At 42.0% G+C, this 24,751-nt stretch overlaps 3 protein-coding genes across 4 annotated transcripts; 2 read left to right on the forward strand and 1 right to left on the reverse strand.

Moving 5' to 3' along the window:
- Nucleotides 1-773: 773 nt before the first annotated feature.
- Nucleotides 774-3,308, forward strand: LOC140372488 (3-keto-steroid reductase/17-beta-hydroxysteroid dehydrogenase 7-like; the record flags this gene model as incomplete). Its single annotated transcript, XM_072459587.1, has 8 exons — nucleotides 774-986; nucleotides 1,083-1,175; nucleotides 1,403-1,517; nucleotides 2,283-2,477; nucleotides 2,546-2,659; nucleotides 2,733-2,789; nucleotides 2,979-3,077; nucleotides 3,177-3,308. Coding segments are annotated over 8 exons (1,018 nt in total), but the record flags the coding sequence as incomplete, so codon positions are not given.
- A 1,382-nt stretch (nucleotides 3,309-4,690) lies between these two features.
- Nucleotides 4,691-8,777, forward strand: LOC140372487 (SERPINE1 mRNA-binding protein 1-like). Of its 2 annotated transcripts, none has more exons than XM_072459585.1 (9): nucleotides 4,691-5,068; nucleotides 6,092-6,275; nucleotides 6,419-6,562; nucleotides 6,640-6,711; nucleotides 6,783-6,857; nucleotides 6,945-7,116; nucleotides 7,206-7,247; nucleotides 7,393-7,566; nucleotides 7,670-8,777. In XM_072459585.1, the coding sequence occupies exons 1-9, from the start codon at nucleotides 4,813-4,815 to the stop codon at nucleotides 7,724-7,726; spliced, it is 1,176 nt and encodes a 391-aa protein (XP_072315686.1). In that variant the 5' UTR covers nucleotides 4,691-4,812; the 3' UTR covers nucleotides 7,727-8,777. The 2 variants fall into 2 exon arrangements, with proteins under 2 accessions (XP_072315686.1, XP_072315687.1); XM_072459586.1 differs by having other exon boundaries at nucleotides 4,693-5,068; nucleotides 6,948-7,116.
- Nucleotides 8,778-9,956: 1,179 nt separating this feature from the next.
- LOC140372478 (interleukin-12 receptor subunit beta-2-like) lies at nucleotides 9,957-20,634 on the reverse strand. The gene is made up of 16 exons (XM_072459576.1): nucleotides 20,600-20,634; nucleotides 20,496-20,548; nucleotides 19,489-19,764; nucleotides 18,658-18,769; nucleotides 17,973-18,163; nucleotides 17,571-17,713; nucleotides 16,856-16,991; nucleotides 15,943-16,007; nucleotides 15,084-15,282; nucleotides 14,827-15,003; nucleotides 13,888-13,986; nucleotides 13,360-13,503; nucleotides 11,887-12,018; nucleotides 11,705-11,801; nucleotides 11,545-11,629; nucleotides 9,957-10,516 (listed from the first exon to the last, which is right to left on the reverse strand). Exons 1-16 carry the CDS (start codon nucleotides 20,632-20,634, stop codon nucleotides 10,103-10,105), a joined length of 2,358 nt encoding a protein of 785 aa, XP_072315677.1. The 3' UTR covers nucleotides 9,957-10,102.
- Nucleotides 20,635-24,751: the final 4,117 nt, after the last annotated feature.

Genomic DNA, 24,751 nt, shown 5'->3' on the forward strand with positions numbered 1-24,751 from the left:
CATGTTTTAATTGTTTTTTTTATATCTTATACTCATGAACAACTGCAACAGGCAACATTCCCATCTGATTGAGTGTGTTTAGAAAGAAAGATTGTTTGCTGTTGTATTATATTTCTGTTGTATAATGAAGGTCTAAAGTAAAAGACATTTGGTTTTACATAGTCCGAGGTAAAGTTTTTGACCAATACACATGAATACTATTTTTCAGCTCAGTTTCTCCAAAAGGACTACACAATTGTGTCACGTGTTGGCAAAAGTGTAAATGGATTATTAAGTATCTGATTGTGTGAAATGAATGTATACCCATTGTTGATTTCATTGTACTTTATCAGGGCCAGAATTAAACCTGAGCTGAACTGAGAGTGTAATTTATTTATAAGGTGGTGTGAATGTTTCATTAAACACAGGGTGACCAAACCATGCACTGATTGGCTGGTAGCTGCACCGCATGACAACTTCAGGGGAGGAGCCAAGCATTTATTTACAACCTGATGCTGGTCCATCTGGAAACCTGCTGCTTCTGATCCTGAATTAAAACTCAAAAAGGATGAACAAAGTGGTTTTGGTTACAGGCGCAAATAGGTAGGCTAATGTTATTTTTCATATTTACTTTTTTAAATATAATTTTTCTATGCGTTGTGACTTGGTGAATTGTTGCCTTGAGCATTCAGTACTCTTGTCATATATATATATACACACACACACACACACACACATAATTAAAGAGTTCTAGAGCCAAATGTCATGTCATCTCAAAGTTGTTGTCCTCACAGTGGGGTTGGTCTGGCCCTGTGTGAGAAGCTGCTGGATGAGAAGCTGCTGGATGAGGAGGTCCAGTTGTGTCTGGGCTGCAGAAACATGCAGCGCGCCCAGACAGCGCGCTCAGCCCTGCTCCGCTCACACCCTTCAGCTCAGGTGGACGTGCTTCAGGTGGACACCAGCAGCACCGCCTCTGTGCTCAGGGCAGCACAGGAGTTCAAACTAAGGTGGGACAGCGAGAGCGCTACAATTACAGCACATTTAAAATATAGCAATCTCATGCCACTCAGACAAATGACTAATTCGATTCAGTCATGGTGCAGGTATAGCCGACTGGACTACCTCTACCTGAACGCAGGAATCATGCCAAACCCTCAGTTTGATGTTAAAGCATTTTTCCACGGCCTCCTCAATGGGTATGTTTGTTCTGTTCATTTAGTCAGGTTATCTTTTATTCAGTTTTAAAACTGTTCACATAAATGGCATCCTTTTTCATGAATTAAATTATACTCAACACTTGTTTTATCGTTAACTTTCAGTTCCATTTTGACTTGTGCAAATTACAAAAATATAAATCGCTTACAACGCCTCACCCAGAATATGAATCATTAATAAATCATTTGAAAATGTGTTTATATTGCAGCCGAGTCATAGGAATGCTTGCCACAGGATCTGGAATCCTTACACAGAAAGACAGCGTTACTCCTGATGCTTTTCAAGAAGTGTTTGCCACAAACCTCTTTGGTCACTTTCTATTGGTGAGTCTTATTCTCTGTCTGAGTCTGATTTGGCCTCATTTTCCATTTTGTGCTGAAATAAAATCAAAGAGATGACTGCCCTTGAAATAGACATAGTTGACACACGATCTGCACATTGCTTAGCAACATAAACTCATTAAATATGAATGTGTCAGAGTCTCCAGTCCTGCAGGTCACAGCAGACACTGATGGAGTCTGATGTCCAGGTCAAGGTATCTTTACTCTCCCACTCAGGGAAATTGGTTTTGCCGCATCACTCAACATAAAAAAAAAACATTTTAACAGACACATGATATGCAAAACAAACAAGAGTAAAAATTAAAAGGGCAAGAGGAATGTCACAATAACAATGGAAATGTGCCTTTACAAGTGCCATTAAGGTGCTTCACAGCTTTAGGAATAACTGTGGCCCCGGCCTCTTTGTGCTACAACCAGGAGCGCTATATGTTTGCTAAAGAACAGAGTTGAGGGATAACCAACTACGGTTTCTGCTTTAAGGTAATTATACAACTATTTAAAAGGTGAAATCATCACGCAGTTTTTCTGAGGCCTTCTTGCTGGGTATGTTTGTTCTGAGCTCAGCTTCTGGGCTGCTCAGGTCTTTCTATGTAGTTTGTATGTGTCTCCCCATGGGTGGGTTTCCTCTAGGTGGGTTGCCCCAGTGGATTTGAAAGAATGTAGTGGACAAATTTCTACGAAGACGATAGCGTGCATGTTGACATTTAAACTTAAAGCTACAATATATAGTATCTTGTGTTTGAATAGTTCAGGGAGCTGGAGTCAGTCCTCTGTCAAGATGGACAGACATCACAGCTGATCTGGACCTCATCGAGTAACGCACAGCGCTCGTCCTTCTCACTGGAGGACGTCCAGCACAGAAGAGGCTCACAGCCTTATAGCTCCTCCAAATACGCTTCTGATCTGCTCAGCTTAGCCCTCAACAGTCATTATAACCAGAAGGTCAGTGTCTCTCAAATAACCTTTTTCCCTTCCATTTTATTTGACTCAAGTTGATGCTGTTATTTTAGGGTCTCTACTCCTCAGTGACATGTCCAGGTTTTGTTATGACAAACCTCACATACAGAGTCTTCCCATCATTCCCAGCTTTCCTTTGGACACTTCTGATGCCTGTCTTTTGGCTTGTAAATGGAAGATTTCATTATTTTAAACCTGTTTGTGCTCAAATTATTTACGTATTTACGAACATTATTGCAGATAAGGATGTTCACCAACACTTTCACTCTGACACCTCTAAATGGAGCTGAAGCTTTGGTAAGCAAATAACTTTAAGAGAACCTATGCATGAACCATGATGTCAATGTATAAAGATTGACAAAAAGCAGAAATAAAATGATAGCCCTTTGTGAAAGTGCACTAACATTCAAAAGTAATGTTACTGTGTTAGTATGTTTTATTACACCACAGCATTTAAAACTAAAGTAGCATTAATTCCTTCTCCAGTTTTGGCTGTTTAAACAAAAGCCTGAATCACTGGACCCTTACAGCAAGTACCATAGTTTAACATCTGGGCTCGGGAACACGTACACACAAGCACGGAAAGTAAGGACGGCGATATTTCTGACGGCACATTTAAAGATTTGAGAATTACAAGTACTTGTTTTAAGATAATTAATAGTACTCTTATTTGTTTCTTTACAGATGGATATCGACTTGAAAACATCAGAAGTTCTCTATGAAAAATTGCTTCAACTAGAAAGAGAAGTAAAGAGGAAACTTCAGGATCAACAAGAGACAAAAATATCCACGGGTTTCAAAATTATTGAAAATTAGGGCTGTCATAACGATCAAAAATGATATTTTGATTGGTGAGAAGCCCTCAAAATATCACCTATAACAGGATGCTCATTACAAGACCCTTTATTGGTTGGTCTGAAAGTAAATACATTGGCATTTAATACAAGACAGGTCATCAAAGTGTGTGATAATAAAATTCAAAAGTACTCAGTAGATTTCCTCGTACTTTCATCAGCGTCTTCTTCAGTCTCTGTTACGAGTGGCTATGACCATGTTGTTTATCCCCTGCTCCTCGTGGTGAAATCCACTGTAGGCTGCGATCAGGCTGTCTGTGTCGTCCCAAAAGTTGATATAGGTCTCAGAGTACGGAGGCGCTGGCAGATGTGGAGCCATACATCTGTGAGCCTGGTCCCCGAGGTCCACTTCATCACAGTCCCCTTCACCGCCGCTCAGTTTTGGGTTACAAAAAGCCCAAACCATCCCACAGAAATAGACAAAAAAAGTGCCCATTACCATCACCATGAGTGCATAGGACTCTATCATAGCTTTAGTGACTGAAGAGGGCATCGCTGTGTTCCCAGTCGGACTTTGGGAGCAGACTAGTCTCTCGCTGTATGGGACGTCCATCACATTAGGACTTAAAGCAGCCAGGCACCTTTTATTGGCATTAGTTATAGCAGAAATCTTTTATATAAACACAAACACGCGTCATTCTTTCTTTTTAGTGAAGAATGTTAACATGTTTTGTCATTTGTTGTAATGAGCACTTTTGCACTGGTGTGGGGACTGGATCAGTAGAACTACTCGGACACATTACTGCACACGGGGCCCTTAACCTGCAAACTCGAGAGAAGAATGTAGATTTCGCATTAGGAGAATTAAGCACTGATACAAGGATATTTTTCTATTACAACACACATGATTCTAGTGTTTACTCATAATTGTAATGTGTTAGGCCTGTGTTTTTTGAACAAAAGTAGGCCAAGTAGCTGTTCTTGTTTGACAAGGTAAAGCAGGGCTGTAATAAAGATAATTATGGCCGGGACCATCACATATTTTTCTTGAAAGACATACATTCTCCCTTGAATTCTCCCTTCTTTCTGTCTGTTGTGTCAAACTTACCCTTTAAGCTAAGTAAAACCACTCACTTATCTATGCACGGCGCTTCCTCCGAGTCCAGTTTGACTCAAAAGAGTAAAATTAACTGACAATATTATTGTGCTGTTTCAGCCTGAGGGTGATTTGTATGAAAAGTTCAACTTGCAGTGTAGACATGTCCCACGCTGCTCTCTACAACAAACAGTAGACAGTGTAGCCTTATGGGTAATGTAGTTTACGACCTTCTGTCAGCCGTTGGATCTCATTGGGTCGGACTCGTAAAGAACTACGCACCCCTCCCGCGCTACTGCCAGTGTCCCGGATGTCTACCGCACCGGAAGAGAAGTCCGACCTTTTCCAGCCATCTTGTGGCTTCATCTAGCGAAGTGTTCGCACCAAGCCTCGTAGAATCGGAGGAAAATCCTGCTGAAGGGGCGCCATCATGCCCGGACAAATGCAAGAAGGTTTTGGCTGTGCCATAACCAATCGGTACGACCAATTATTTGACGACGAGTCGGATCCGTACGAGGCGTTATTGCAGGCCGAGGCCAAGAAGAAGAAGGAGGCTGCAGCGCCTGCCACCAAGACCGCAGCCCAGGCGGCAAAGCAGCCAAAAAAGGAGTCCCAGAAAGAAAGGAAGGTCCCTCTGGCTGACAAGAAGGAAGACACACAAGCCCCCGTCCCACTTAAGAAAGATGGTAAGTATGCACCTAATACGAAGGCTGCCCTCTGGCAGATAGCCTGCCAGTGCTAACGCCTGCACTAGCCCCGCTGCTCATGCCCCATGACATGAGGACCTCATGGTCTCTTTTGTGCCCGGATCGTCCTCTAGAACAGTCTCTTTACACCGCGTTGTCTCGGCTGTGCGCGGGGCGCGCGGCCTTTTGGCTCTAGCTGTTTTCAGGCAAACACGTTTTAGATCGTGCCGCTGCAGGCCTGAGGCCCTGAACCTCAAACCTGTTGGCCTGCTCCGTGTTTGACTCGTTTTAACTTAAAATTTCTTGTGTCAAAACATTGATAATGACCAGACCACTGCACACACTTGTTGGCCAACCTTTTTTGCCTTGGGCCGTATTGGTCCCCACATTTAGCCAAAACATAATCGTAATCCGTCTAGAAGCATATTAATAGTTATTGTAACAGTAAACAAACGTGTTTAAGTGCGTGGCGGGCTTAGAGCAGGTTTCGGACCGTCATACAGGTGTATTTGTCAGCTCGCTGTCTCGTGGAAACGGACCTCGTGGTTTGTGCGGGGCGTGTTGTGCACTACCTCATCTCTGCCACTTCTCATTGGCTCAGTGCTGTCATTTTACACAGTCTCGTCATGAGTGGCTGCACCGCATGAGCGCTTATTGTATGTATTTTATCTCATTAGTTTATATTGATACACTCGGGGTGTGATGCCCATTGGGTCATCTTTGGAGCAGAGCAGAGGAGACAGGTGGACAGCCTGTTGCTCCAGCAGCTGCTCTGCTAGACTGTCTATTTTGGTATATCTTAGTTGGGCAATGGGAGGGATCAGTAGTGTCACACTCGGCCACTGAAATCTACTACTAGAGGTCAAAAGTGTAAACAGAAGGTTTTGAGCCATTGTTTGTCTCTGTCAGAAGGATGATGTCACTCTTCATGACTGACATATTGCATGCTGAATTTTTAAATCATGTTTGAGTGCATCTACACACTGTTTCATGGACTCTTGACTTATTTTGTGTTGCTTGCAGGAGCTGGCATGAGGAGAATGGGCCGTAAGCCTGAAGGCGAAGGGCCCGGACCCAGAGTCCAAGGCGAGGGTCGTCCTCCCACAGACAGACGACCGCCGACCGAGAGGCGACCACCGCGCCGCTTTGAGAAACCGGCCGGAGAGGCAGGAGAAAAGCCCGAGGGGGGGGAATTCTCTGTGGAAAAGTGAGTTGACTAAAGTTCATAATACCATAAGATTTAGAAATGTATTTAAACTGTAAAGAGTGGAGTAGCTGCAGATAAAAGTGAGATGAGGCTTTTATCATGATCTGTCAGAAGTATTTTATTCTTTGTTATTTTGTGTTCAGACCTGCAGGCGACCGACCAATGAGAGGACGTGGAGGTGGCAGAGGTGCCCGTGGAGGTGGCAGAGGGCGCGGCATGGGCCGTGGCGATGGCTTTGATTCCCGAGGAAAGCGCGAATTTGATCGTCACAGCGGCAGCGACCGATCGTAAGTCTGCCAGCCATCTTTGATTTGATTTAATGTTTGATATCCTCGGGTCTTGGCTAAAGCAAATGTTGTTTCAGTGGTCTTAAAGGTGAGGAGAAGCGTGGAGGAAGTGGATCTCACAACTGGGGCACTGTCAAGGATGAATTAAAGTAAGTTTGTTCACAACAAGAGTATTGTCAAATGTTTTTGTGCGGTTTAAAGACTGGTCACCTTTCTGCAGCGAACTCGACCAATCAAACGTGACTGAGGAAAACCCTGAGGGGGAGGAGCACCCACCCGCTGACTCTGAGAACAAGTAAATCTATGACATGTCTCTAAGGGAAATGGTCTGATGGGACATTTTGTGGTACTGATGCACAGTTTGCTTTCCTTGCATTTATTGAAGGGAGAATGAGGCAGAAGAGGTGAAAGAGGAAGGTCCAAAGGAGATGACTCTGGACGAATGGAAAGCCGTGCAGGACAAGGAACGCGCCAAAGTGGAATTCAACATCCGCAAGGCCAACGAGGGAGCTGACTGGAACAAGGGCTTTGTGCTGCACAAGTCCAAGGCTGAAGTAAGCCCAGGATGAGCCTCCAGACATTTGAAGCTTATTTTTAAATATCTGGATCAAGTGCAAGGTTCAACTTTCTTTTTCTTTCCCAGGATAAGAAGGAAGAGGTGATTGAACCTGAAATTGAAGAGAAGGTATGTTTTGTGATTTTTTTTTTTTTTTTTTTTTTTTTTTTTTTATTTATTTATTTATTTATTTATTTTTTTTGTATTGCATGTTATATTTTGTTTTATCTTTTTATTATTTATGTAATACAAACATAATAACCTATTTCGTCAGGTTGAGGACGAGCACCACTTTAGAAAACCAGCCAATGACATCACGTCCAAGCTGGAGATTAACTTTGGAGACCTGGGACGTCCCGGCCGCGGCCGTGGAGGACCTCGTGGTGGCAGAGGCGGGAGAGGCCGTGGGGAACCCACCAGGCCGGTCCGTGCACCAAGGCCTGAAAGGGTAAATACAACTTTATTTTCATCTCAGTGCTGTAAAAGTGATATACTGCTTGTCTTTGGTAATAGTCTTCATTTTATTTAAGAAGCATTGTGTTTTCCCCCAGTCGTCCACTTCTGTGCCCAACGTGGACGACCCGGAGGCCTTCCCGGCCCTGGGTTAGGCTTCACACTGGAGCCTGAGCACCTCCACTACGAGGCTTGCATGATCCTGGATCCTTCAGCAGAGTGAAATGATGGATAAGACTGTCATTAACTGTGGCACTCAATGTGAGAACTGATTTTGCGTAATAAAAACAAAACGAAGATGGAAAAAAGAAATTACAAAAAAAGTCAAAAAAGAAAAGGACTTCTTGCTACTTGGGAGCAGCTTTATTGGTAGAGGTTTTGTACTTGGAAACAAAGTAGCAGGGATGTTTTCATACAGTGTTTCAGAGGTTATGCATTGTCCATGATTTTTTGTAATTGCTGCTTGAGAATATGCATTCGAAATGTATGAGTATTTTAAGCTGGGTGTGTGCCATTGCTTTCTTGCTTTACAGTAGGCTCGGCCACACCAGATGTTTCACTCAATGACATTTATTGATTTTCTTTCTTTAGCACTGGGAATATTGTTTTATACTTTGTACAGGAGGTCTATTCTTCGATGATCTTTGGCCTGTAAATTGAACTATTTTCATAAATTTAGACTATTTCACATGGTGAAAATGGGACTAACTGGTCTCTGACCAGATATTTCCTCCTTGATCTGCTGAAACGGCTCTGAATTCTAGGTATTTTCTATGGAAGTGTTCATTGATAAAATTAGGTCATTTTCAGGATTATGAGGTCACAGCTAAATTTACATTAATCCTGAGCACTGTTTGATGGATCATCTGAATGCTTGGACTCATGTCCTTTGGGTGGCATTACGGGTGCTAACTTCCCCAGCTCCTAATTAGCTTAAGCCAAGTGCAGTGAAATGCCTTGTCTTTTTCTAAACGTTGGTCATTTCATTGGCCCTTTCCAGACTTGTACACACTCCACTCTGTATTTGGGCTCGGCTCCATTGTGCTGCTGCGCTCTACTCTTTGCTGGTGAACGCCCTGTTGCCCTCTGCATAATCGCTCTGAAAGAAGTGCAGTTCATTGTGTGAAACAGCTGAAGACTCAACATGTGTGTGAATTTAGCCCTGCTATTGGAGACCTCTGTCGGTAAATAAAGGCGGTCGATACATTTTTTGCACTGTGACTTTTGTTTTGTCTTGCTGTTTTTATTTGCGCACAAACACACTTGCGTTTAATTTTTTTTTCCAACTACAAATTATGTATGGTCATAGATTTGAGTAATTATACTCTAGTTCAAAACATTGTTCTGGTCTGTTAACTGCAATTGTATGAAAGAAAAGAAATTGGCAATTGTGCACTCTGATTTGACTATCCAGAATATTTGCAATTCTAAGGCTAGATTATCTAGAGCGTGCACAAAGCAAAGTGCTTCACACAACAGGAAAAAATACATTATCACAAAGACATGAAAGAAATAAACCTTTTATATGAATTCAATTGAACAATTTTGCCGACCTGAATCATACATTTTATCCTTGCTTAGTGATGCACCAGATGGAAAACCAAATCTATTGGAACACTGGCGCTCATATTTGACTGGTGTCTGGGATATGCACATCGCCTTAAGCTTGATTCTTTCCCATTGTACAATTTACTAAGATGAACTGGCCCATGTCATGTTTTTAAAATTGCAAGGTTTATTCATCCCCTGAGTTCTCGAGACAGAACTCATAAGATAAGATAATGCTTCACAAAATGGCAGATTTGACACAGGTACAGTCCTTATTCTTGGAAACTTGAGGTAGTTCATTCAAATGACAATGTTACAGCAACAAATGATCTTTGATTAAAGAAATCACAGGTGGCCATAATATTATCACTTGATTATAACGTGGACACGTATTTGACAAAGGCAAGCGCTGTATTCTGCCACTTTTCCAACAGAACCAGTATTAGCAGATTGTAGGACGAACAGACCTCCACTCCAGTTCACGCGCTTCACCTGTCAACACGCGCTTCACCTGTCAACAGTTCAGGTTCTTCCTTGGATGCACAACAATTGGGAACACCCCTATGAGCTGCAGTTCTGTAAATGTTCTGACCAAGTTGTCTATCTTACAAATACAAATATGGGTTTTAATGGGAACAATTGTAATGCTGATTTATTCTTAACCACAAAAACAAAGACAATTTGTTTGTTGATTGATGTTTCGGTTCCCAAGACAGTTGTCCAATCAGCGTGAGTCTCTCATTTGGGTTGCCATTTTCAAAGCTGAAATCCAGTTGAAAGTCCTCTCTCTGATCCGGATCTCTACCTAAAAGCCTAGCCAATCACGAGTCAGTGCTATTGCAGCCTCTGCAGCTCAGTGAGACATGGCCTGTCCTTACAGTGTCCTCTATCTGCAGGTTAAGTCACTGCAACACAGGTCGAGTTGTCACTGTCGCTCCTTTTTAAAACTGTAAGAGTGCAGGCTACAAACACTTCTGTCCCACTCACTGGTCAATAACTAAAGAAAAAAAATCTGTTCCGTCAATCCTGACAGCATCAAGAGTCAACTTTGGTCCAAAATCAAGTGGCTCTTGGAAGAAACTGTGACTTGGAAAGGTGGGCAAATCTTCATCGTCTTCCCCCACCTCCAACATGTCTGACGTCCCGTGAGAGGATATGTAATCAGTCTCATTAGTGTCCAAGGAGCAAGTCTGAGTATGTCCTGAACTGTCCGAATCATGTGAGAAGCTCTTGATGTAGGTGGAGCGGGGGTACAGGGGCGTAGAGGACTCTGAATCTAAGCTCAAACTGGTTTGGGGGAGCAGCAGAGGGCGGGGCAACTCCTGGATATCCACAAAGACAAGGTCCTCCTCGCTCACAGTGGAGGTGCTGAGCTGAAGCTGGAGATTCACTTTGCCCTGCACATAGAGGAGCAAAGCGACAACAACATCATCAATACAAGATCTTGGTTTAAAAAGAATAAAAGTAACACTGGAATGAAATAAATCTTTTGACAAAGCAGAAGCGAATTGAACAATGCCACAGTGAATGTAACAAAGAACGTGTGATATTTCTATGGTGACTTTTTTGGACATGCAGTGTAAATTTCCTAAACTTTGAAAATTACTTTATCTTTATCAGAAGTATTATAAGACCACATGATTACAATAAAAAATATGATTCAGTGTTGAAAATGGCATAATGTTTATACTATATGTCAATGATTTTATGGTAAAACAATTATAGGTGTTTTCTTTTATGCTGGTATTGAACATTTGATGTATTGAACCTTTTCCTATTAGTAGTGTCACAACTCTTAAAATGTGTACATCATAGATGTATATGAGTTGAATACACACAGGTAAATAACATTACACAAAGGTCCAAAGCTCCAAAAGCATAACAAATGTGAGCTTTCACTTCAGACTGGAAGCTTCTCTCGCGTCACTGTGCCATTGTAATAATTACTTTGATGCTGGATGCCCTGACTTATTTAAATATCTGGGTCATTTAATTATTTGGGGTCAGCTACTGCTTTGACAATAATCCAGGAAAAATAGAATATTTTGGGGAGGGTTATCCATGTGATGCATGGATCACATGGATGTAGTTTGGTTGGCCCTTAAGACCACATGATTATAGCACAATGTTCAACTTGACATCTGCGACTTGACTTTATTCTGCAGCACAAAGCACCACTCTCCTCTGCTCCAGGCTTGTGAACATTGGCCGCTCATCCTTGTGAAGACTGAAGGATTTTATGTACAAATTGAACCATGATATCAGCTGTACCTTTCAGTGATGACTCCATGTGTATGTTACTGCGAGTGTGTTTGGTCAAAACAGACCCAGCGGTTCATTTATCAATTGTTCTTGATTAATCACATGTTAACGTGTTAAGCAGCACTGGTCTAAATATATTATTAGATATTAGTCATTTTTATACCTTCTCTTTTAGACAATCTTTTGCCCATTTACTGTTTGCAGGGTCAGGAATATCAGGCAGGCAAAACTGGAAATGCACCAAAATCCTGAGGAAAGATGAATAACATCCAGTCAGGGCATGTTTGCTCATCATCTTCTATATGTTTCAAGTGTATTTTTACCTTTCCTTCACTGCTGACATTTGATATGCACAGAGAATAAACATCAGCAAAATAAACACGAGAGCCAACGTAACGATAAGGACCATCTCTGAATCTTCTGCAAGAGTAACACACATGTACGTGATACAGTAATGAGCTATGGCATCACACTTCATAATTTGAAATATTCAACGGCTGCTTACGTTGGATGAAGAAATTGACTTTTTGACCTGGCTGGCTTTCTCCTTTAGCGGTGGAGGCCGTGATCCAAATGCTGTGGCTCCCTGGAGTCAGGTCTCTCAAAACCAAAGACCTCTGTGACGCTGATACATTGTCTAAAAGAGGAAAATGTGCAATATGTTGTTAGATTCATAAGAGAAAAAACATCTAAAACCCCCTGATAAATCAAATCTGTCCTCTAGCCTCAACAGTCAGCGTATTCACTTATACCTCCACTGTACATGTCTGAACCCTTTCACTCTGGCCTCTCCGTAACAGACATGAGCTGTGTTTATGATCTCACCATCTCTCTGTGGTCCACTCGTTACCATGGACCCACCTCTGGCCAAAACAACCTCTTGGCTGTATTGCTGTATGGTTCGTTGTAATCCCTCAATCGTCCTAACTAGAACCAGGAAGTACCATCACATTAGTCCTGTTCTCAGGTCTCTGCACTGCCCCCTGTGGCTCAGAGAAGAGACTTTAAAGCAGCTCTGCTTGTGTACAAGTCTCTCCATGGCCCAGCACCAAAGTACATCTTGGATATGTTAGTGCCATATGAACCATCTCGGACTCTGAGGACCTCAGGGACCGGCCTCCTGCTGGTGCCCAGAGTCAGGACAAAACATGGGGAATCTGCGTTTCAGTTTTATGCAGCTAAAATCTGGAACATTCTTCTTGAAGATGTGAGACAGGCTTCTACTCTGACAATGTTCAAATCTAAGCTAAAAACAGTTTTGTTTAGCTGTGCATATTACTGAAAGGATTTTTTTCTTTGCACTCTTCTCTTTTGTTTGTGATTTTATTAGTTTAAACAATCAGTTGGATTGATAATTTTTAATTTAGTTAATTTTATTGTATTTCTGTTTCTGTAATTTCTTTGTGATTTTAATGCATTTTTCCTGCATTCAAAGTGCTTCACACAGAAGCACTTTGAATTGCCTTGTGTATGAAATGTGCTCTACAAATAAACTTGCCTTAGCAGAAACGGTTTCAATTGAAGTCGTCTGGATTTTCAAATTGCGTCCAAACTCTTTTTACTGATTCACTTTACACTTTACTTGCCATTACACCAACTCGTTCCTAGGAGATTGAAACTGACTCCGGATGGCAGTCACATCAGATCAGATGATGGTAATGAGCGTGAATGGTTGAATATATTCGAAGGCTTCCTAAATATGACCATTTACTCCGAGGAAGAAAAACTAGACTTTCTTTACAGTTTACACTCTTAGATTGTTGTTATTGTCTAGATGTATTTTTTTGCCATTCGTGCACATTTTGCATAATGTTTTTTCTCATTTCCCTCTTCACTCCGGTTCAAATAATCATTAACATAAGACCTTCAGTAATTTTCTATGCCTCTGTTGTAGAAGAAGTACCCACTCTCTCATTTACTCTCCATTCATTTTCTATGACAAAATGATGTCAAAGGCAAATGTAATATGTTGTCTTACAGGCCTTCTCACTGCTGCTTTCCTTTAAGTAAACGGTGTACTTTGTGATGCAGCCGCCGCGTTGACTTATATGGAGCTCGGGCCAGGTCACGGTGACTGTCGTTCCCTCCAACTTCTCCTCCACAGAGGGCCCTGCTGTGGGGACTGAAAACAACAGTTCACATAATAAATGTTCCCTCGTCATTAACTTGTATTTGTGTTTGTTTGTTTTATGATCCCCACGTTTGAATCATCAGTATTGTCCTGCATTGACCTGGCTTGAGTGCTCTGGAAATGTCAGTTTGCTCCTCTATCTCTGTCCACTTCTCTGCACTTAAATATGATTAGGGGAAAAAAGTAGGGTTTATACATTTAACAGGGCCATTTTTCATGGATTTATTTTTAAGTCAATGGATTTGTTTCTTTTACCAAGCCCTTTTAGATCATCTGGGTTATAATTAACACAATTATAGTAAAAATGAACTAAAAAACAGATAAAAGCATAAATAGTATAGCGTTTTATTTCAGTGTATTTCGTATTGTCCTTACCCATAACTGCTGTGTTGATATCAGTAAACTCAAGCCGTTCCACTGAGTTTTTATTGAAAACATACACAGCTCCGTCATAGCACACGAACGGCTCCATATCTGCAAAAAAACACAATTCTTTTGTTTGTTTACTTCCAACAAGGACATTATTTATACAGATATGGAACTATGGTTGGTTGGAAAGTATAACAGACATTGGACATTTTTTAAAGTGGCCTAATGCCCAGAGTATTATGACATTTTCAGAAATGGCCACAAGGTTTAGTAAAGGAATACATGATGGAATGACCAACGTTTGTTAGTAGGATTTTGTATTAACTACTAATGTAACTACTCTAGTTCTCAAAGCAGTGGTCTCCAGCCTTATTACCTCTGTGAGCTACTTTCACGAGAACAAAATGTTCCTAAATATTTTATTGCATTTATTTATCCGGTTAAGGCCCAAAGTCACTGGTATAGGCTCCAGTCACCTACGACCCCTAACAGGAACACGCGGTATAAAATGAATGAAGGATATTTATCCAGCGTGCTCACAGCATGTATTTCATTAACATGCACTGTCCTGACTAAATAAATAAAGAGGTTATTTTGGCCGGAACAAACTGTAATTTCTGTTGTCAACATTTATCTCAATAGATAATACAAACTTCTATTATCTATTATTATCAAAGTGTATTTATATAGCGCTTTTCCACCTTGAAGGCACTATACAGTAAATATTTTAGAGTAAGTAAAGTTTTTCAGTTATTAATCCTCCTTTTCAAATATGTATGTTTGTATTCATTTATTTATATGTACCATAAGTATTATGAATTAATACTTTTTATGTGCCATTTATCAGAGGAAAAGGCCACCTTAATCAGATTATGTTATTGTCATTGGTTGAGGCTTTTTTGTTGAACTAAACGAACAAACCCACAGAAATATCTCACATCTCACCTTTAATGACGAAATGGCTGATGTTTGGGTCCAACCTGAGCCACTGGAGCTCATCCAGTTTCTGACCTTTGGGGAACCATTCGATCACATGTTCAAGGGGAAGGGGTGCACTTACACCCTGTCTCCAGGAGATGGTGACATTGTGGTTGTTTATCACTGACACAAGAAGAGGCTTGGCTGAACAGAGACAAAGCAGAAATAGCACGAGTACATAAGATAGAACATATAGAACCCATGTTTTTCAATTGAATAGTTACTTTTAGCAGTGTGGATGGTGATATTGGCAGGAGGAGAACATCCCCTTTTGTTGCAGGCGCTGACTGTTATGTCACAGTTCAAACAAAAAGGCACCGGATAATTTTGTTTATCCGAGCTGGCATTTGGCCTAAATGTTGAGTTTTGGGATGTGATGATGTAGTTCAAAATGTTTCCTCGAGCCGCAGAGACTTCTAGTTTCTGAAAAAGAGAAGAGAAAAAACACATGCAGCTATAATTACCTGAGAAAATATTGAACTTATATGTTTTGGATATGTATGTAGATGACAATACAAGCAAAAGTTTGAGGCGACTGTGTTCTACTGCATCATTGACTTTGACTGCACCTTTAAAACGGACCTTATAGAATCACTACTGGATTTCAGATTCATTTGCGTGTAACTCTGCATTGTACATGTATTTTCTATGCAGCCCTGCATTTCTTCTGAAGTGAAACCTGCGCTTGGTTTCAGGTACTCCACAGTGCTTAAGTTAAAAGCAGCTCGCATGTGTGTGAATGTGGTCAGAAGCACCGAGTGCGCTGTGCGTGCCAGACTCTCACACCTCTGAAGTGGTCAAACCGATGACCTTTAGGTTGAAGAGAACTCAGACTAAATGAAGAAGTGAAAGTGCTGTTAATAAAAGGATGTAGAGCTTATATAAGTGTAGTTAAAGTGAAGCAACTTTGCACAGTTCCACAGTATTGCAGTTATTTATGTATTATCATTATGTGTTTACTGCCATACTGTGCGAAGTTCCAAGCAAAGCAATACAATCCCCATAGAGACAAGCAGATGCCACAATGTTACAGTGTGCATCTTTAACATAAGCAATGACTATACAACAAAAACACAGACATACCTTCCAGTAGACTCTCATGGAGCGGTCCTCTACAGCGTACCACGTGTCCAGAGCGCGAGCCGGAGCTGAAAACATGAATACTTTACATATCGCTGTAACCATATACAAATACAACCCCCCCTGCTCAGTAGGCATGTCACAATAATTATTATATCGTTCTCCTGTTCATATTTTTGGAGGCACAATATTTATTCCGTGTACATTTCCTCTGCACAGTGGGGATTTTTTTTTTTTAAGCCCAATATGATTTGAGCAGCAGAGCAGCAGGTTGAATTAATGCTCTCTTCACAATCAGAGTTTTACACCTTCAGGATGTACCCGAGTTTGTTCATTTCTTTAAAATAGTATCTACAAAACACAGCGTACTCAGTATTTGCTTGCGAAATAAAAGTTTCAACGTATTGATTTGTTGTTTTGGTCGAATGTTTACATGTTACATTTCACTTCTTGATGAGAAGGTAACACAATTTGAAACCACTTCCATCTCGGTGCAAAATGCTTTAACTTAAATGCTTGGATGTGAAACTTCTACTTGACTGGTAAAGTAGAAGTTAACTTAATTTACGTCACTGTCGTTAAACTTATCTTCACTCCATCTGAAGGACAAATCCTGTGTTGCTTTTTCCTTCTTCACTTCTTCTTACAGTAAGAAATGACTTGAAGATTTTCAATGTACTTAACTTTTATCTTAATAAAATCGACCCACAGTTCCCATCGACTGTTTCAGTGGCTGGTTAGAAAAAGATTTCTAGGAAGTTGATTGCAAAGATATTACACCACAAAGTCACCGAACGCTCAACAGCAGTCGCACTTTCAATCAGGAAGCTCAACAAAGTAATAAGCTTGTTCTCTATCATTAAACAGTTTAATGTTTATACGATCAAGATGAAAGCAAAAGACATTCACACTTTACCTTCTTCTTGAGTCCATCTGGAGACGGTTCTGCTCCAGTCGCTCCACAGTCCCGTTTTAAACCTGGATCTCGCTCTGAAATGGTGCGGTTTATAGGGCAGCAGCGACTGGACCAGGGCCGAACCATTGGCCACAACCTGCAAATGAAATATAGCATTTGTAACTAAGAGAAAGAAAGGCATTTCAGATCGCATTGTTTGAATCCATTACAACAGAAGCTGGAACACCACAGCTGCCCTTTTTACCTCATGTTATAAGAACTATTTTCCCTTTACATTCAACCTTTAAAGCTGCTCTATGTAACTTTCCTGCTTAAGCTGGTGGTGGTGGTTAAGCTCCTCTCATTGCTTTATCTGGAATGTCCCACACTATAGCATTAAACTTAAACATCTGACTATAGGGCAAGCCACAAGCCACAAAACTCTGCTCTAATAATCTTTCACGTAGTTTGTCTTAACCTTTTCCAACACAAACTAAAACCCAGGTTCTTTTCTACATAATGTCAAATGCACCAATAATACCTGGAGTAAAAAACAGTTTTGACTGAAGTGAAATTTCATTTGTTTTTGATACTAAGTTCACTTTTACCCAGCAGCAGCAGCAGCAGCACTCATTTCTGCCTTTGGCTTTGATTCAGCGAGGCAACAGTGAGTATGAGTAAGCTGAATGTAAATGTCAAACTGACGTGTGAACCTTTCTTGAACTTAGGTACTTGCCCAATGTGGATGTGTCCAATGCGCGTCATCTTCTACTTTGTAATTAATATCTAGGTGATGAGTTGATGGAGATTGCTTTAATTTGACAGAGCAGTTTCTGGATGAACAGTCCACTTGATGCAGAACAGGGGCCGAGGGCATCACTGGGGACAAAAAGATGCAAAACATAAGTCAAAATGCATCACATGAGGTCTTATGATCCACCAAAATAATCCTTTTAAGATTAACATACAGGACTGTTTTAAGATTAATTAATGATATCTTTATAATATTAGTGTCACTTTTACAATTTGGTATATCATTATTCGCAGAGCTACTCTTCCAATGATTCACTTTTCTATTATTCATTCATACATGCAGTGAGTCAAACTTATACATGAGAGGTGCATTGTGGGTACTCACTAATGTCACTCAGGGTGTAGTTTGTTTCGGGGGTCTCTGCGGACCCCAGCTTGTTTGTGACTCTGGCCCGAACTGAGATGACCTGGACTGAACTGTCCAGGGTGAAACGTGCCCTCGCAGAAGGACTTCCCTCTGCAGAGACACGGAAGGACTTCGATCCTCCTGATGCATTATGGGTAAATGTCCTTACCCTGGAACAAAGATTTGAACATGACATGGAGTTACATTCATGGCCTTGTTTATGTGCTATAATTCTGTTTCAGTCTTTGCTTGGCCTTGTTTTTAGACAATCTATAAAACATCATAATTTTTTCTTAAATGGCCCGTGAGCTTGATTAGACAGGATAGTACAGAGTGAAATGGGGGGTGAGAGAAGGGAAGACATGCAGTAAACTGTCAGAGTCGGGAATCAGCGGCCGGCTGCATAAGTGTAATGTGACCTGACCGCTCGGCCACCGGGCAGCATCATACTTTTAATAGATACATTATATAATCATCATTTTCAATAGACAGAAAATAGAGGAAAGGTTTTCTGGCCCACAGGCTTCATCAGAGAGGAAATGATTCAAAATGGTTCAAGTCAAGACTCCCCAGCTTTACATAACCCTGCATTTCACTTTAATTGAACTGTTTTCCATTAATTTGATAACAACATAAGGCCAAAAGCAGTGCAATAATACTATACCATAATTGCTGGTCATTTCGTATGTACGTCTCCTGTCCACTGGCCCAAGAGCAAACCACAGCGAAAGAAATGTGGTAAACGCACGAAAAGGTGGTGGGAAGATCTGGCGGGTCTGTGAAAACACCAACGCGGTTATCACCTGCTGACGTGACAAATGAAAGTGCAAGTTTAAACATGTTTCTTTTCTGCACGCATGCACAACGTTTTGGGAAAGGGTGTTTGTAACAAGTTTATTTGACACTTTTAAAGAGTGCGGCTAGAACTGTAATAAAGAAAGTGGAACTATGAATTTCCTTTCGTGGATCACCAGACAGCTTCATACAGTCATTATAGCCTGCAAGAGCCCACTACTGTAACTTTGGGCTTCAAATACAGCACAGGACGACATTTGACCTCTTAGTTCCAACATGGGCCTGTGTTACGTGTCCCACCAAACATAACGTGGTGCTCATCAGCGGTGCCACCCTCATTACACCGATGATTTACAACATCTTTCTATTCCAGTGTCCGACCTACGACTTCAGGGATTCTTGTATTGTTTGTTCTAAAATTGCAGATGTTCCAAACCACTTTTTAACCCTGAAAATTCATGCTGGAACGCTGGTTTTCTCCACACAACTTGTGCCTCTGTGACGAGTTCTAGGAGCTAAACCGTGAACATAACGGTGGGAGAATGAATTACATTAGAAAACCCACATTTCACATTGTTTTTCCCTCACGGCTAAACTAACAAACCTTTCTAGTCCTCCTCTTGTTCCCACATCAGAAGCTTGAATATGCAACCGTCCCGTCAAGTGGGGTGCGTGCGTCAACCCCGTTTTGAATACTCACATCCCGCCGAAATGTCCAGCCCACAGGAGTCGGGCTTGTCGTCAGTGTTGCTTTTGATGTCGTCACAGTCACAGCTGAAGGTGCGGCCCTCCGTCAGGCTGACCACGTCCAGGTAAATGGTGGTAGAGTTGTGCTTTTGGTGCTCCTGGGGTTTTGGGGGGTGCCCGGCGTACATAGAGGGTCTGCACTCTACGTTAAAGGTGCAGTAAACCCTAAATGTGGAGGTTCTCTGCACCACGTGACCAGCGCTGGACCAGATCTTACAGGACTTGTCACCTGAATGAGAACATGACCATGTAATGTAATGTAATGTATGTAATGTAAAAGTATTCATTCATTGTGGTCCAAATAAAACAGAAAACAAACAGCGAGTCTTCTGCTATAAACGATAAGGAGCTTTGTTCTCATAATACATAAATACATAAATAGCTATATTGCAAAAGCTTTTATTTTTGTACTTATTGTATGTATGTTTTTGCACTGACATCAATTGTTTTTGTCAGACATCAGCAAAACAAGTCCACTTATGAGTATAAATAATAGCCTTAACCTGTACTATCAATCAATCAATCAATCAAACTTTACAACAGCAACAACCGAACCAAATCACTTTTCATTAGTGCATTAAAAGATAAAACAAGTCAAAGTATCAACCAAGACAATAAAAATACAACAAAATTACAGTTAGGAATTAAAAGCGAGGTACTGTAAAGTATTGCACATTTTTTTGAATTAGGGAGGGGTTCAAGCATTTGACATTAATTAATATAAAGGCCAAGAAACCATGGATGTAAAAGCCAAAGCTGCAACTTTCAATGCGTTGTTAGAATGGACAGTTATTTTACAATTTCAAAGTCGATCTACGTCTTTTACTTACTGTAACGTAAACCACAAACCAAACTTTAATTATGTGGTTAGTGTACACAATATCAATAATGCAAATGAAAATGTCAGAAAGCACTAATAAAACACGGTGGTTAGTTGTGGAAAGATGAAGTCAAACTCACCCGTGCACGTCTGAAGAAGCGCGGTCAGGATGGACAACAGCAGCTTCATTATCCTCAGCCCGCATCAACCGTCTCCTCAAGGTCACTTCACAAGGTCACTTCACATGGTCACGTGAGCTGCCCGGTGCAAAGTGGACATGTCTTTACTAAAAGTGGAGTTAGAGAGGCTCATTACACCAAACTGACTGAACTGTAACGCAATGACGTCAACGGGCTTCACGTGGTTCTGAAAATGAGATGAAGTCGAAATGAAACATTCCCTCAACATGTTTACGCTGTTTAAGCCGTGAATAAAGGTGGATCTTTGATTAGAGCCATGTTCAGGCTGAAAGTGTTTCACAGTTTGGGTAAGTGACGAGGTCACGCCCCCGCGGCACGCGCTGTAACCAAGGGGCGGGGTCAAGGAGGGAAACCACAGCAACCAGTTACAGCAACAGAGTGTACTCCAGAGAGTGTACTACAGAGAGTGTACTGCAGAGAGTGTACTGCAAACAGTGTACTGCAGAGTGTACTACAGAGAATGTAATAATAATAATAATAATAATAATAATAATAATAATAACTTTTATTTATATAGCGCTTTTCAGTGACCCAAAGACGCTGAACATATATAAAAAAAAGGGGGGGGGGTATTTACAGACAGGGGGGACAACACGTACAATACACATTAATATACAGATAAAATGAACAAGACAGAAGAAGTAGAGAGAAAAAGATGGGGATGTAACAGGGGGTAGAAGAGTAGGCAATGGGGTAGAGGAGGCTAGGGGTAGGGGAGGTCATAGGCTTGGGTGAAGAGGTATGTTTTTAGGCGGGATTTGAATGTTGTGAGTGAGGGAGAGTGGCGGACAGGTTGGGGGAGGGAGTTCCAGAGTCAGGGTGCTGTTCGGGAGAATGCTCTGTCGCCAAAACTTTTGAGTCGGGATGTTGGTGCAGTCAGGGTGAGAGAGGAGGAGGATCGGAGAGCTCGGGAGGGGCGGTGGGGGAGGGGCGGAGGGCTCGGGTGGGGCGGTGGGGGATGAGGAGGTCAGACAGGTAGGGGGGGTCAAGGTGGTGAAGAGCTTTGAAGGTGAGGAGGAGTATTTTAAATGTACTGCAGAGAGTGTACTACAGAGAGTGTACTGCAGAGAGTGTACTGCAAACAGTGTACTGCAGAGAGTGTACTACAGAGAGTGTACTGCAGAGAGTGTACTACAGAGAGTGTACTGCAGAGAGTGCACTGCAGAGAGTGTACTACAGAGAGTGTACTGCAGAGAGTGTACTCCAGAGAATGTACTGCAGAGAGTGTACTGCAAACAGTGTACTGCAGAGAGTGTACTACAGAGAGTGTACTGCAGAGAGTGTACTCCAGAGAATGTACTACAGAGAGTGTACTGCAGAGAGTGTACTGCAAACAGTGTACTGCAGAGAGTGTACTACAGAGAGTGTACTGCAGAGAGTGTACTACAGAGAGTGTACTGCAGAGAGTGCACTGCAGAGAGTGTACTCCAGAGAATGTACTGCAGAGAGTGTACTGCAAACAGTGTACTGCAGAGAGTGTACTACAGAGAGTGTACTGCAGAGAGTGTACTCCAGAGAATGTACTACAGAGAGTATACTCCAGAGAGTGTACTCCAGAGTGTACTGCAGAGAGTGTACTACAGAGAGTGTACTGCAAAGAGTGTACTCCAGAGTGTACTACAGAGAGTGTACTGCAAAGAGTGTACTCCAGAGTGTACTGCAGAGAGTGTACTCAAGAGAGTGTACTACAGAGAGTGTACTCCAGAGAATATACTACAGAGAGTGTACTCCAGAGAGTGTACTCCAGAGTGTACTGCAGAGAGTGTACTCCAGAGAGTGTACTCCAGAGAGTATACTCCAGAGTGTACTCCAGAGAGTGTACTCCAGAGAGTGTACTCCAGAGAGTGTACTCCAGAGTGTGTACTCCAGAGAGTACTCCAGAGAGTGTACTCCAGAGAGTGTACTCCAGAGAGTGTACTCCAGAGAGTGTACTCCAAAGAGTGTACTCCAGAGAGTGTACTCCAAGGAGTGTACTCCACAGAGTGTACTGCAGAGAGTGTACTCCAGAGAGTGTACTCCAGAGAGTGTACTCCAGAGAGTGTACTGCAGCGAGTGTACTCCATAGAGTGTACTCCAGAGAGTGTACTCCATAGAGTGTACTCCAGAGAGTGTACTGCAGAGAGTGTACTGCAGAGAGTGTGTACTCCAGAGAGTGTACTGCAGCGAGTGTACTCCATAGAGTGTACTCCAGAGAGTGTACTCCATAGAGTGTACTCCAGAGAATATACTACAGAGAGTGTACTCCAGAGAGTGTACTCCAGAGTGTACTGCAGAGAGTGTACTCCAGAGAGTGTACTCCAGAGAGTATACTCCAGAGTGTACTCCAGAGAGTGTACTCCAGAGAGTGTACTCCAGAGAGTGTACTCCAGAGTGTGTACTCCAGAGAGTACTCCAGAGAGTGTACTCCAGAGAGTGTACTCCAGAGAGTGTACTCCAGAGAGTGTACTCCAAAGAGTGTACTCCAGAGAGTGTACTCCAAGGAGTGTACTCCACAGAGTGTACTGCAGAGAGTGTACTCCAGAGAGTGTACTCCAGAGAGTGTACTCCAGAGAGTGTACTGCAGCGAGTGTACTCCATAGAGTGTACTCCAGAGAGTGTACTCCATAGAGTGTACTCCAGAGAGTGTACTGCAGAGAGTGTACTGCAGAGAGTGTGTACTCCAGAGAGTGTACTGCAGCGAGTGTACTCCATAGAGTGTACTCCAGAGAGTGTACTCCATAGAGTGTACTCCAGAGAGTGTACTCCAGAGAGTGTACTCCAGAGAGTGTGTACTCCAGAGTAGAAAAAGCTTCAGTTGTAGTCATCTGGACTCAGTTTGAAAAATTAGACGTTTCGACTCTCATCCAAGAGTCATTGTCAATAAAATAATTTAGATCGAGAACTCCGATATTAATACTGTTCTGTGGTAAGACCCGCCCATTGGGCGGAGCCTTCCTGAAGTAGCAAGAGTTGTTTGTTTCAACAGAAACTCCCCCCTTGTATCTACCGAGCTAGCCTATTCAGAATCTTAATGGGCTATTAGAATCCTCTTTGTCTTTGTGAGACCCTGGCTCAACCACCCTGAGTACCTGATTAGCATCTGAATGTCCTCTACCTTTCCAGGGGTTCAGTATTCCATTATAGATACCAGGAAGATTGAATCTTAGCCCTCCATTTCTGTTTAAAGAAGGTCTTTCTTTTTTAACAAAAATAGCTTCCTTGACTCCTCTTTCAAACCATCTTTTCTCCCTGCTTAAAACCTTCACCTCACCGTCTTCAAACGAGTGATTAGAGGCTTCAAGATGGAGATGCACGGCGCTCTGAGGTCCTGAACTTGTATTTCTTCTGTGCTGATAAAGCCTCTTGTGTAGAGGCTGTTTCGTCTCACCTATGTAACGTTCTTTACAGCTTTCTTCACTGCATTGGATCGAATAAACTACATTGCTCTGTTTTTGAGTCGGCAACTTGTCCTTTGGGTGAACCAGTTTTTGTCTTAAAGTGTTTCCTGGTTTAAAATAAACAGGGACTTCGTGTTGTCTAAAAATTCTCTGCAGTTTTTCCGACAGGCCAGACACATAAGGGATAGAGACACCCTTCCTTCTCTGTTCAGTTTCCCTTTTGTCCTGCTTCTTGGTTCTCTTCACTCTGTTGAGAGCCCAAGCGGGGTAACCACAGGCTGAGAGGGCATTTCGGACATGTTTTTCCTCTTTCTTCTTGCCCTCTGAGCTGGTGGGCACACCTTGAGCTCTGTGTTGTAAGGTTCTGATCACACCCAGCTTGTGCTGTAGTGGGTGGTTGGAACCAAAGAGCAGATACTGGTCCGTGTGTGTAGGTTTCCTATATACTTCTATTTGGAGTTTCCCGTCCTCTCCTCTGATCGTGGAACAATCAAGAAAGGCCAAGCGATTCTCCTTAGCGTCTTCTCTTGTAAACCTGATATGTGGGTCCACAGCATTGATGTGATCAGAGAAGGTTTCCAGCTCTTGTTTCTTAATTGTTACAAAAGTATCATCGACATAGCGGAGCCACAGTTTTGGGGCTATGCCTGAGAAAGAGGCCAGTGCCTTCTTCTCAAAGTGCTCCATGTACAGGTTGGCCACTATGGGAGAGACGGGCGAGCCCATGGCACAGCCATGAATCTGTCTGTAAAATTGTCCCCGGAATTGAAAGTAAGTGGTGTTCAGACAGATGTCCAACAGTTTACATATGTGTTCAGG

This window comes from Eucyclogobius newberryi, unplaced genomic scaffold, assembly GCF_026437365.1.
Source record: "Eucyclogobius newberryi isolate DKJ021-1_F unplaced genomic scaffold, fEucNew1.0.hap1 SCAF_237, whole genome shotgun sequence".
Classification (NCBI taxonomy): Eukaryota; Metazoa; Chordata; class Actinopteri; order Gobiiformes; family Gobiidae; genus Eucyclogobius; species Eucyclogobius newberryi.

Coding starts and splice junctions, on each gene's coding strand:
- LOC140372487 (XM_072459585.1), top strand. CDS start 4,813: ATGCCCGGACAAATGCAAGAAGGTTTTGGCTGTGCCATAACCAATCGG. Junction 7,248..7,392: donor AACCTGAAATTGAAGAGAAG/GTATGTTTTGTG, acceptor CTATTTCGTCAG/GTTGAGGACGAGCACCACTT. Junction 7,567..7,669: donor GTGCACCAAGGCCTGAAAGG/GTAAATACAACT, acceptor GTTTTCCCCCAG/TCGTCCACTTCTGTGCCCAA.
- LOC140372478 (XM_072459576.1), bottom strand. CDS start 20,634: ATGTCCACTTTGCACCGGGCAGCTCACGTGACCAT. Junction 18,164..18,657: donor CGAAATGACCAGCAATTATG/GTATAGTATTAT, acceptor TCTTTGTTCCAG/GGTAAGGACATTTACCCATA. Junction 15,283..15,942: donor CCATGAGAGTCTACTGGAAG/GTATGTCTGTGT, acceptor TCTCTTTTTCAG/AAACTAGAAGTCTCTGCGGC.